This window comes from Geotrypetes seraphini, chromosome 4 (assembly GCF_902459505.1).
Source record: "Geotrypetes seraphini chromosome 4, aGeoSer1.1, whole genome shotgun sequence".
NCBI classification, from domain to species: Eukaryota; Metazoa; Chordata; class Amphibia; order Gymnophiona; family Dermophiidae; genus Geotrypetes; species Geotrypetes seraphini.
Window position 1 is genome coordinate 309,861,556 of NC_047087.1, and position 12,764 is coordinate 309,874,319.

General features: G+C 39.0%; 1 protein-coding gene across 19 annotated transcripts in view; it reads left to right on the plus strand.

Annotated features, from left to right (window-relative positions):
• Window positions 1–12,764, plus strand: part of TCF7L2 (transcription factor 7 like 2) — a 629,988-nt gene that overhangs the window by 518,085 nt on the left and 99,139 nt on the right. For 9 of the 19 annotated variants that reach the window (XM_033940344.1, XM_033940348.1, XM_033940343.1 and 6 more), the window contains one exon: window positions 8,151–10,002. The exons of 3 other annotated variants lie outside the window; for them this stretch is intronic. In XM_033940344.1, the coding sequence (XP_033796235.1) occupies window positions 8,151–8,571 (421 nt within the window). In that variant the 3' untranslated portion in view covers window positions 8,572–10,002. Of the gene's footprint in view, window positions 1–8,150; window positions 10,003–12,764 lie in introns of those variants that run through there. 7 more of the 19 variants (XM_033940356.1, XM_033940361.1, XM_033940362.1 and 4 more) reach the window with 2 other exon arrangements.

Consider the following 12,764-nt stretch of genomic DNA (forward strand, 5'->3'; position numbering starts at 1 on the left):
CTGATTGAGACTTTCAAAATACTAAAAGGAATCGACAAAATAGAGCAGGAAAAAAAGTTATTTACGATGTCAAATGTGACTAGGACAAGAGGTCATGGACTGAAGCTAAGGGGGGACAAGCCCAGGACAAATGCCAGGAAGTTCTGTTTCACACAGCGAAAGGTGGACACCTGGATCGTTCTCCCGGTGGAGGTTGCTGCGGAACCCACCGTTCTAGGATTTAAGGGCAAGTTAGATGCACATCTCCTCGCAAGATGCATATAAGGATACGACGGGTGACTAAGGATTCGCCAGGTTACGCCTGGCTGGGCCTCCGTGTAGGCGGATCGCCGGAATTGATGGACCTAAGGTCTGATCTGGAGATGGCAGTTCTTATGTTATGTTCTTATAACTGTGTTGTGATTCATTGCCTGGTGCGAGTGAGCCCCATGCTACTCCTTGGGTTTTGGCCAGGTACTAGGGACCTGGATTGGCCATCGTGAGAATGGGCTACTGGGCTTGACGGACCATTGGGCTGACCCAGTAAGGCTATTCTTATGTTCTTAGAAGTGGAGGGGGAGAGATAGACAGATAGTGTAGTGCACTGGAACCCATCTGCATTGTCTCCTTTTCCTTTAGCTTTGACTTAATTTAGTGTGAATTGCTCCCAGTATGCCTCCTTGTTACTTCTTTCCACTTGCCTTTAATTTTTCCATCCATGGCATCAATATTTGTAGTTGAGTATAATTTGATGACCAGATTGGGGAATCTTTGTTTTTTTGTTGTGTTCCAGACTTCCCACTTTTTGGTTTTTTGTAGTCTACAAGTGGTCATAGTACTGTATTTATTTATTCATTTTTACAGCTTGTCCCCTGCAGGAGCCCAGAAAGGGTTACAAAGATACATACACAAAGTTTTCAGGAACAGAGATACGTACGCTACAGAGTCAATAACATGCTACAGGATCAAGACACAAAGCTACAGGATCAATAACTTACAATTTATACAGAATGTGACTAAGAACACATGCTTTGCAGAATCTAAGAAAATGAAACCATAGAGTCATGAATGGGTATTAACATATCTGCAGTGAACGGTAGAAGAACTGGTTAGCAGGCACAGGTGGTTCTGAAGTAAGGTACATCGAAGCAAGGTCTGTTAAGGTTTGAGACCAGAATTGATCTGGTCCATGAAAAGAAGCATCTTTACTGCTTTCCAGAAGGGCAGTAGGTTATATTATTATTATTATTAAAAATATCAATTGCCCTAATGGCAAGAGGGAGTTGATTCCATAATTTAGGTATGATATAGAAATATGATCACTTTCAGGCTGTCTCCCGGAGGAAGCTGTTTGCTGGAGGGTTTGAAAGTCTGAGTTCCCATTGTGAATGGAGGGGCCGCTGAGAGTAGTATATTGGGAGTTTCCTTGCTACATAGTCATGTGTCATGTTGTGGAAGCATTTAAATGCTAATACTAGTTGTTTGAAGATATTGTGTCGGTGTATTGGGAACCAGTGGGCCTGGATCAGTGCTGGGGAGATATAGTCGAAAGGGCCAAGGTTTTTTAGGAGTTGCAGTGCAGCATTTTGGACTCTTTGTAGATGGTTCTGCTCTTTGGCTGGTAGACCGGTGTAATGACCATTGCAATAGTCCAGGCAGGATAGAACAAAGAAGTCTATATCAGGAAAGAACAAAAGCATATAACAATTGTGTTAAGTCAGAATCTGTGAAGTAACAGCGGATGGATTTTAGTTACCGTAAATAGTAGAAGGAGGAGGATACTACCTTGGAGATTTGTGTTGGAGTCAGAGCAGCGTCCAGTGTAATGCCCAAGCTGGACACTTGGTCTTGGGGTACCAGAGTGGTATTGTCCCAGGAGATGCAAGGACAAAAGGCAAAGCATGAATCACGGCGAATCCATAAAAGTTCAGTCTTGGATGGGTTCAGTTGAAGTTTGTTGGTTGTCATCCATGCTTTAATATCTATGAGGTAGGTTTGTAGGGTGTCTAGTTGTGAGGACTATGCCTTGCCCTGAGGGGTATAGAGTTGTATATCTTCAGTGAAGGAGTGTATGTTGATTCCATGCTTCTTTTCAACATGAAGGACTGGTCTGATGTAGATGTTGAATACAAGTTGGGATAAAAGTGCACCTTGGGGTACTCCGTATTTTGCGGTTCTCGGTTTAGAGAGTACTGAGTTCGCCAGGACGCATAGTTATCTTTGGTCCAAGAAGGATGAGAACCAGGAAAGTGCTGTATTCTTGATCCCAGTCTCAGATAATCTGGATAGTAGGATCTCATGGTCAAGCATGTCAAAGGCTGCACTCAAGTCCATCCTGACCTTTGTCCATGTAGCTCCAGCAGTCATCTATTAAATCTTGTATGAGCATTCTGTCTTGAAAGGATGATGTAGCCTCTCTTTTACAAGAACTGAGACAGATTTAAAAAAAAAAAATAGAAGTGAGGCAGATGGTTCTTGCTATGTTTTCCCAGTGAGTTAAGGTTTCTCAGCTTAGAAAATAGCTGACATTTATAAAATTACAAGGCAGGTAGATATAGTTAACTAGGAGCAGCTATTTAACTTTTCTAACACTTAAAAAAAAAAAGAATATTATGAAACTAACAATCAGTAGATTGAAAAAAATTGTAGAAAGTACTTTTTCATGCAGAACATTAAGTTGTGGAATTCGTTGTCAGTGGACACAGAGAAGGTAACAAACAAGCTCCTAGAGCAGTGGTTCCCAAACCTGGTCATTCAGGCACCCCAACCAGTCAGGTTTTCAGGATATCCACAAATCTCTCTCGTGACTATTCATTGTAGATATCTTGAAAGCCTGAGTGGCTGGGGTGTCTCCTGGACTAGGTTTGAGAACCGCCATTCTAGAGGAAGTGTTATCCAAGTAGACTTGCTAAAGTCGGTGTTCATCCCTTGAAATGAGCTATGGGAAACTGATGTATTTTTGAGGATTCTGCCATGTAACGTGGATTGGGCTTGAATGGGCCTTGGTTTGCGTAGTCTGACTTACCTTCTTTTCTTATGATAGAGTTATTCTTTCTGTCCCATGAACATAACTAGTTTGTTTGCAAAACTCAGTTTGAGCAGGTATATCAAATAATGAATAAACTTGAAAAAACTTCTCTGTTTATCCAAAAGCCTACAACTTCACTGACCCTGTAGATTTGCATGATGCTACAAGTGAAGACATGGTCCTCCTTTTGATTGCTCAATTACCTACCACACCTGCCATGAAGTAAGAGTGAGAATCCATGCTGTTCTTGAGGGTATAGAATGTTTTGCATGATACCTGCTATTCATCAGTGAATTGTGTGTGTCTGAATCATGTAGCATTCTGTGGGCTTGTGATGCCAGTTAAATAGTAGCTTTTCTTGTGGGTTGGGTTTTTTAAAAATTATTATTTAGCAAAGGTTATACCAGTGTGGCTGCGACATGTGTTGGTACGTTTAGAGACACAAAAAACCTTCCAAGATGGAGGAACTAGGGTACAAGAAAAACATACAATTTTAACATACCACCAGTTAGTTATGCTGTATTTTCTTGCCAGAAATTTCACTTTGCCATAGAACACAAAAGCCAAATAAGCAAAAAGGCCTCAAAAGCCACGGGGTATATTAACACCAGGGCTATGGGTGAGAGCTAAAACTTGATCTAAGCTCTCCCCACGCTTCGATCATCAGCCACGAAAAAACCCTTATTATGCTGTAGCAATTGTGCTCTATAGACATGAATAAGTAAATAACTTATTGCAAAAAGGACTAAACTTCTCTTGATATTGATGCAGTGAATTTGTGAGTACCGTCCATAACTATTGCCACAGTGTCGTACACAGAAAAGCTGGAGCTAAACGCTCAAGCTGAAGCCGAGGTCTGGTGAAAGCCGAAGCCTCTTGCTTATTGCCACAGGCTTCAGCACTCAAAAATTCACTGCATCAATAGCAAGATAAGTTTAGTCCTTTTTGCAATAAGTTATTTACTTATTCATGTCTGTAGAGCACAATTGCTACAGCACAATAAGGGTTTTTTCGTGGCTGATGATCGAAGCGTGGGGAGAACTTAGATCAAGTTTTATCCCTCACCCATAGCCCTGGTGTTAATACACCCAGTGGCTTTTGAGGCCTTTTCCCTTATTTGGGAAAGTAAAATTTCTGGCAAGAAAATAAAGCATAACTGGTGGTGTGTTAAAAATGGTACGTTTCAAGATGCATAACCCAAGTGTAGGTTTTGACCAGTTTTGTGCTACACTTTTGAACCATTTGATCAAATTGAGAAGTTGCCAATTGGATTACTTAGTATCTTGTAGTAAGAATTTAAAAACCTTTCCTAGAAATTCTTTCATAATTCTGAAAGCTAGTATGGTGTTACTTATATCACCCAACTGCTTATCCATCATTCCCTGTGAACTTTGCTAAATGTTCATTTGAACTTTTTGAATTTTATTGTCCACAACTCGCAATAAAAATTAAACAGAAATGCTATGTTGTGGGAGAGTGTGGCACAGAGGTTAAAGCTACAGTCTCAGTACCTTGACGCTGCTCCTTGTGACCCTGGGCGAGTCACTTAATCCCCCCATTGTCCCAGGTACATTAGATAGATTGTGAGCCCACCAGGAAAAACAGGGAAAATGCTTGAGTACCCTGGGAAGAATGGTATAGAAAATGGAAAAATAGCATAACTTTGGGTTTGCAAGCAGTCCTTAAATTGAAATATCTGTCTTGAATAGGTTAATCCAGTGGAATTTGGTGGAGACAGGACTAGACATTTTGTAATAGATTTTGCATGCCAAATGTCCTCTCCAGGTTAGCCCCCAGAGTTCAGGACTGCTTTTCCGAGTCTTTTTAAACATAGTCCCAGAGTCATTGCCTTTCTTATTCCTTGCAAATGTACAAAATGTATCTTTTTATAGAAAAAATTGTATTGAGGACAAAGGAACCTCTTATGGCTTTCAGGCCTTAGGCAGAATATCATGAATACTGACTGGCCTTCTAGTTACTTTGATAACAAAGGGGCCCTTTTATTAAGCTGTCCTAGGCACTAATGCACATCTAACGCAAGATGCCACTAAATCATTTTGTTTTGCCATCTGTGCGTTAAGTGTGCACTATTTATTTTTTTCAGAGGGGGTATGTCAAGGGCAGAGAATCAGCAAGTGTGTTAATATTACTGCTGTAGTTGGTTAGGGCATCCCAGAACATAGAGGCAGTAACCTCCCCTTTTACAAAACCGTAGCGGGGTTTTTAGTGCTGGCCGCAGCAGTATTGGCTCCGATGCTCGTAGAATTCCTATGAAAACCCCGCTACAGTTTTGTAAAAGGAGGATGATAAGTGCATAGCCAGAAAAAACTATAATAGAAAAATTTGAATTTACAGTCACACTAGAAATGGGCTTAGTGTATGGCAAAGATTGCATAAGGATGCGTTAAGCCCATTTCAAAGTGTTGTTTCATTATATCAGTACTACATTATTATCAGTTTATGGTACCAGTGTATTTTAATGCCATAGATTTTATTCTCATTTTTGAGTTAGCTGCCATAGACAGCTTGGCTTGAACCATACCGAACTTAAGAGCTATCTAATCTAAGCAATAGGCAATTCCTGGTTAAGCCTTCAGGCACATGTACTGATGCCCAGTCTTAGTTCTGAAACTAAAAATACTCTCATCTCTTGTATTCACAAGATGTGCGATGCATATGCTGCTCTTTGCTTTGGGAAGATGTCCTGTGCAGATTTCTGTGGACAGTTCCCACAACTTGTCTTGAAGTCAAAGCTGCCCCTTGTTTGTATAGTGTTACATACTGTGGCTGCACCTGCTTCTTGCATTGCAAAATGTAGATGGATGGTGTCACAAAAAGAACACATCTTTCTTTGAAAGAAGAAACCTGCAGGCTATACAACCAGTTATTCTTTCCCATTTCAATCACTTTCCACTCTTCTGTTCTTCTTTGCTTTCTTTTTTAAAAAATTGTTTTTACCTGTTCTTCTTTTTATCTCATTTATTTCCCTTTCATTTGCTGTGGTTCATAATGGAATGCATGAAGAATCGGGGAAGGGAGGGGAAAAGGGGTATATAGTGCCCATTACTAGAATGCTAAATTTCTTTTTTATGGGGGGGAGGGGGGAGGTGTATAAAAATATCCCTTGTAGGTTGAAGTCTAGATTTTATCCCCAGATAAATTTAAAAGAATAAAGAAAGGAAACTGGACTGAGATTTGTAGGATTAAAATTCATGTGTACTCAAGTAAGTTTCTGGGCATATTTCATTAAATTATCTATTAATTCTTTGGTCTTAAAGGGGCAATCAGCTCTTATGCACAGTCATATACATTAGATGAGTGTTCCCTCTAAATTTAAATGTTGCTGCATTTTGAGTCCTTTGTCTTCAGATAGTCATTTTGAGACTTCTTAAATTATCATGAATTCTAGGGGCATATCTACTAAAGGATATTATGCACTAATGCACATTTAATGTGCTTGAAGATGCTTTCTACAAGGTGCACTGGTGGGGTGTTTTTTGTTTTTATAAATTGATTTATTATAAACCGCCTTAAACTTCAGTGATAGGTGGTATATCAAATTAAATAATCCAATCTAATTCTAATGTGTTACACACGCTAAGACAGGGATCTCAAAGTCCCTCCTTGAAGGCCACAATCCAGTCGGGTTTTCAGGATTTCCCCAATGAATATGCATTGAAAGCAGTGCATGCATATAGATCTCATGCATATTTATTGGGGAAATCCTGAAAACCCGACTGGACTGTGGCCCTCAAGGAGGGACTTTGAGACCCCTGCGCTAAGAGTACAGTATTTTTTTTTTTTTTAATGAAGGGGGCATGTCAACAGTGGAGAATAGGTGTGGATATACTATCCAGCTAGTATATACCAATTACTGCATGCTAACTGCTTAAGCACATCCATAATGTGGAAGTTTAATTCCTCCTAAATAGGAGATATATTAAGTTGTGCTGAAAGAGATACTAGAAATGGCTCTGTTCCCTGGGTATGCTAGAAATAGGCTTAGCGCACGGGAAAGTCCCATGTTAGCACTCACTAAGCCCATGTACTAGCACACTTTAGTAGACACAAACCCCTAATGACTTCTTTAGGCCCAATAGCTTCTCTCTCCCTGAACACCCAGAAAAGAAGTTTGTGATGTTCTCTCTATCTGTGTTTCATTATGGACATTACAGTACCCTAGATAGTATAACTGAATGAAATAATGGAAAAATCTAAATTAAGTGACCCAATAACGAATTTCAAAAATAACAAAAAATAGGAGCATTTGTAATATATATAATGTGTATTTTAAAAACAAGGGAGAAAAAGACCTCAAAATACCCCAAGAATGTGATCAATAAGTCACAACTTTTTCGGGGTGGGTATCATCACTGGTCAAAAACCCTTGAACTTTTTTAATTTTTAAAGCCAATTTTTTATAATGCTTTTGTGATTGATTATTCTTTAAATCATATTGTGATTATATAACAATTTTCTTCTTATGAATGAGCATAAATTGACTAGCAACCTTGTATGTTGATTATTCACATAATATTCATCTTATTTGAATGTGAAGTACTAATAAAGCACTTATCTCAATAATCAATCACAAAAGCATTATAAAAAATTGGATTTAAAAATTTAAAAAGTTCAAGGGTTTTTGACCAGTGATGATACCCACCCCGAAAAAGTTGTGACTTATTGATCACATTCTTGAGGTATTTTGAGGTCTTTTTCTCCCTTGTTTTTAAAATACACATTATATATATTACAAGTACCCTAGATAGTGCCAGGACAGGCAATCCCATATGTACTACTTCCCTGAGTAGAGGAACAGAGCAAGAATGGACTGGGTTTTATGCAGGAAGCCATTCACTGCAGCACAAGAAACTCTGGCCCATTGCTATAGTACTGTGCCTTCCAGATGTTTCCATTCAGACCATTCCTTTACTCTCCAAGCCTTTCAGAATACATGATGAGTTTTCCACTGTTCACAATGATAGGATGCTTTCAGATGGCTTGGACTGTGCATAGACGTTGAGTGCTCCATTTAGACTTGGAACAGACTATGCCTCAGGCATGCAGAGTACGTTTGCTCAGTTCTCTTTCTCTATCAGTGTGTTTGCCCTTTATTTACAGATCTCTCTCTCCCTATTTCTAGGAGAAAAAAAAAGTGCATTCGCTACATACAAGGTGAAGGCAGCTGCATCAGCCCACCCTCTTCAGATGGAAGCTTGCTAGATTCTCCTCCTCTGTCCCCCAACATGTTAGCCTCTCCTGCAAGTGATTCCAAGCCACAGACTGAACAAACGCAGCCCCTCTCGCTGACCTTGAAACCCGACCCTATGGCACACCTCTCCATGCCTTCGTCCTCTCTCGTCCTGACCGAAGGCTGCACCAGCAAATCCAGCGCCCTTTCGACTAGCACGTGCCAGAATGGGGTGTTGCACCACTGCCAACCAACCATTTCACAGTCCTCCTCATCTCTAGCACATCTCCCCACATCCTCTTTGCATTCCCATAGTTCTGTAGTGGGGGTGCAGCCCCAGCCACTATCACTGGTAACCAAGTCTTTAGACTAGCTGTAACCTAGACATTGGTGTTTTCCTGTTGTTTATTATTATTATTATTATGACTATTAATTATTTTTTATTTGTGCCACATGGCTACATTAATTAATGTTTTTATCGAGTTCATTGGTCAATATTTGACCCATTGTTACTTCAATTGCTCTGTAGATTTAAAAGCCTCATGATTCTGCCAAAACTTTTATCAACAGCTGTTTAAAGTCTTTGTAGCATTTCAAAAATAGTTATATATATGCACACACACACACACACATGTATAACTGTTCTGTAGTTCCAATAGGTTAGTTTTAAAGACTGATTTAACAAATAAAAAAAGAAAAAGGGGGGAAACTATTTTGAAGTAGCCCTCGCATTACGGAGTTGGTTCTCTGTATTATTTGTATTAAATACGAGCTTGTGAACCAATCATTTTACATCCAGTTTTTAACCTTCAGGGCACAATGAATGCATCATCTACTTTTCTTGTGTGATATAACTATTGTTGTGATACTTGTCATTGTTTAAATGCTGAGAAGCAAAGGGTTAAAAAAAGTGTTAACATGCTTTGTTTTCCATCTTGTCCTCCTTTTGGGGGAGGGATTTCTACAGAAACACACATTCATACTCGCACAGATTTCTCAGAAAAAAAAAAAAAAATCAATGTTTTGGACCGGTAGTATTTATTTTAGAGGTTCTGTGTTGTATCTGTCTTTTAAATGTTTTTTTTTTTTAATGTTGTATAAAGATATTTTCCTTTAGTGTAAGCATCTTATATACATATATATATATAAATATATAAAAACTCATTTGTACAAGGTTTTTAAGTTTATAAATAAATTTATATAATTTTTTCTTTTACTGCGTGAAGCAGTTGCCACCAAATGGACATTCTAAGATTTAGTGTAAACTGATGAAGAATTGCTTAGAAAGCAATGACCTTGAAATAATTAATAATGGAAGTATAATCTGACTGATGGAGAAGCAGAACCTTGCGGATGCCTCCCTTTCAGGAATTTCACCTCGGTCCCTGTGACATTTTGATTCTAAAGTGTGTGAAAATTTATGTGCCAAAAAGAAAACTGGACGACCTACCTTCCTCCCCGTTTCATACCGTAATTTTTAGTTCATCCTGTTTTTGCTGTGACGTTAAAGGTAGAGATGTATGTAGGTTTGGGGGGGGGGGGTTTGTCTCCTATAAGCACGTATTTGGTAGCAGATTGTCTGGACTGCATTTGAAATGGAGATTTGACAAACTCCTTGAGGGCCAAAATACTGTACCTTTAGATTCCTTGTAAGGGATAGAAAAAAAGAGACTGCCACAATTATGTACATGATTACATATGGGGTAGCTAGCAAACTTTTAAAAAACAAAAACAAAAAAAAAAATTATACTAGGCATGTTGATGTTGCAAAAAGGCTGTATGAAGCTGAAAAAAAAATGTTCACCTGTTAAATTCAGTACCATTGTATTTGACATGAAGCGATTTGTAAAGCTGTCTATCCATTTTTGTTTTCCTCCTCCTCACAGTTAAGATGCTAACTATAACATTTTTGTGAATATTTTGAATGTTTCCTAACAGCTGTGATGTTCCTGTTCCGTTTTATGCTCTCTTGATTTTAAATTTTTTTTAAATTTTTTTTTTTTTAATGGTTTTGAAAAACCTTTTTTTGTTTTTGTTTTTGTAATGAATGTTCATGCTGTACAGTCTGTAGCATGCAGTTCTGGTTTAATAAAAGCATCTTAGTATGTGCAGATAAAAGATGAGTTCTCTGGGTTTTTTTTCAGAGAAATTAGACACCAGTTGATGAAAGGGGCCAGACTAACTCTGAATGTGGGTTATGTATAGAATCATTCTGTTGAAATGGGAAAACATTTTTTGCATGATGGTATTATGGGATGGAACAAAAAAAAATCAAGTTTTAATGAATTTATCCCCTCTTTTATCAAGCTGCATTAGAGGTTTTGAGAGTGGGCCTGAGGTAAGTGCTCCGCTCCATAGGAATTCTGTGAGCATCAGAGCATTTACTGCACTGTCCCACACTAAAAACCTCTAGTGTAGCTTCATAATAGCCGGCCTTAGTGCTGGTAAAAGACGCTTGGGGGGGGGGGGGGAGAGGGGCGGCAGTGTGCATAAGAAGAACTTGTCTTGTTCCTAATCTGGTTTCACCTGTTCGCCAGAGTCAAGCAGGGGAAATGCAGGCACGCTTGCTGGTGAAGTCCTCTGAGCCCACGTGCTGGTGCTCTCCCCTAGATTCAGTAGATTGTTTTTTTTCTACTGAGAATGTGTGGGTTACCTTGCCTTTGGAACTCCACCCCTCAGCTGTCAGTTTTTTTCTTTGACCATTGTTGGTGCAGGTCGCAGCTCTCCCCTCACCTTGTCTCATCAGTCAGGGTTTAAAAATAAATAAATAAATAAATAGAACACAAAGTAAAATTATACTTAACGAACTTTAGTTAAGAAGAGGAAAGAAGTTTAGTAAACTGAAACTTTCAAACTAGACCACCACCGGCATTTTTTCTTCATTTTTCACAGTTGCCGACAGTCCCATTGTTTGGCAGTCACTAGGACCGCAGAGATTTTCTTCATGGATAGGGGGGCCTCGTCGTCAGCGCTTCGTGCCTCTGGAACAGAGAAATCCCTAACACCACACTCCTTGCCAATGGCTCCTCCCCCTCAGGGCCCAAGCCAGTACCGCTGGGGAAGGGAAGCCCTTCGCTGCCATTGGAAAAGAAAAAAAATGGCGCTAAAAAGAAGCAAATGGCTCTGGAAGTATGCAAGACATCTCCTTGCCACTTAACTTGAAGCCAGCGCGTGACCAGCAAAAACAGCCCACGTCTGCTTCAAATGTAAAGAGCAATAAGGAGAGACCTCCTGCGGGCACTGTTATTGCCTCGCAGCCCTCATCTGACGCGGTGTTGGATTCTACAGGTACATCTTTTAATTCTATTATACCAAAAAAAAGGGAGCCTAAAGACTATTGTCTCTAGCTACTAGGTCTGACAGCCCTATAGTCCCAAAACAATTGTCTATGCCTCACTTATCCACAGAGACTCCAGAGGCTCATAGCTCTATGGCTAGTGTAGAAAATTTTTTCTCACTTTTATAAGGTTTTATGAAGGATTGTGCTGCTCTTTTACTTCAGACCTCACCCTCTCAGGTCGTCACTTCAGAGGATACTCCACACTTATATATATATATATATTTTTTTTTTTAATTTATTTATTTATAATTATACAATCTTATTTTACAAGAATTAATTCTTGTTACATTGAATACAGGGAAGAAAATTTCAACACAATAGTACTTTTACAACAATCATCATAATGATAAACCCCTTCTTAGACCACAATAATAGGGGGTGACCAAAACATAAATTAGAGAGAAATTTAGAGGAATACTGCAAAGAAGAAAGGCATAATGTATCAAGCGCCCATTACTATTATTGTCCCTTAATCCTTGATGATCTGCTTAACATCTAGAAATTCCTTCAGATGGTTAGGAGAGAAAAAAACATATTTAACACCTAAGTACCTAACCATGCATTTGCAGGGATACACCAATAAAAATGTTGCTCCAATATTTATAGTCTGTTGTCGCATTGAAAGAAACTCTTTCCTCCGTTCTTGTGTAGTCTTAGCTACATCGGGATATATCCATATTTTCCGACCCCCAAATAATTTTTGGGAATTTTTGAAAAACAATTTCATAATCATATTCACATCCTGTTCAAAGACAAATGATACTTGTAGCGTTGCTCTGTCCATTTCAGATGTTATTGTTTATTCCAGTAAAGCCATCACATTTGCAAAATCTATCACATTTGTCTCTCCTTCTCTTACCTTCCCAATCTCATTTCCAGTTACCTTTCCATTTTCATTAGGCATCTTTTTATTTGGTAGGTAATAAATTTTGTTAATTGGAGGTATACAGTTTGAAGAAATTTCCAAATTCTCAATGAAGTATCTTTTCAACAAGTCAATAGGTAACACGCCTGAAGTTTGAGGAAAATTTAGAAAGCGGAGGTTCAAACGCCTATTAAAATTTACTCCACACTTATATTGACTGTGTAGAAAGAACAGCATCCATTTCCAGACCCTGTGTGGACAGAGCTGAACTCCAATGCTCCAGATCTGGCTTGGTCTCCACGTTCATCTCTTTGTCCCTCACCACAACAACTGATGTTGCCTACTTAGGATTGGTATGATA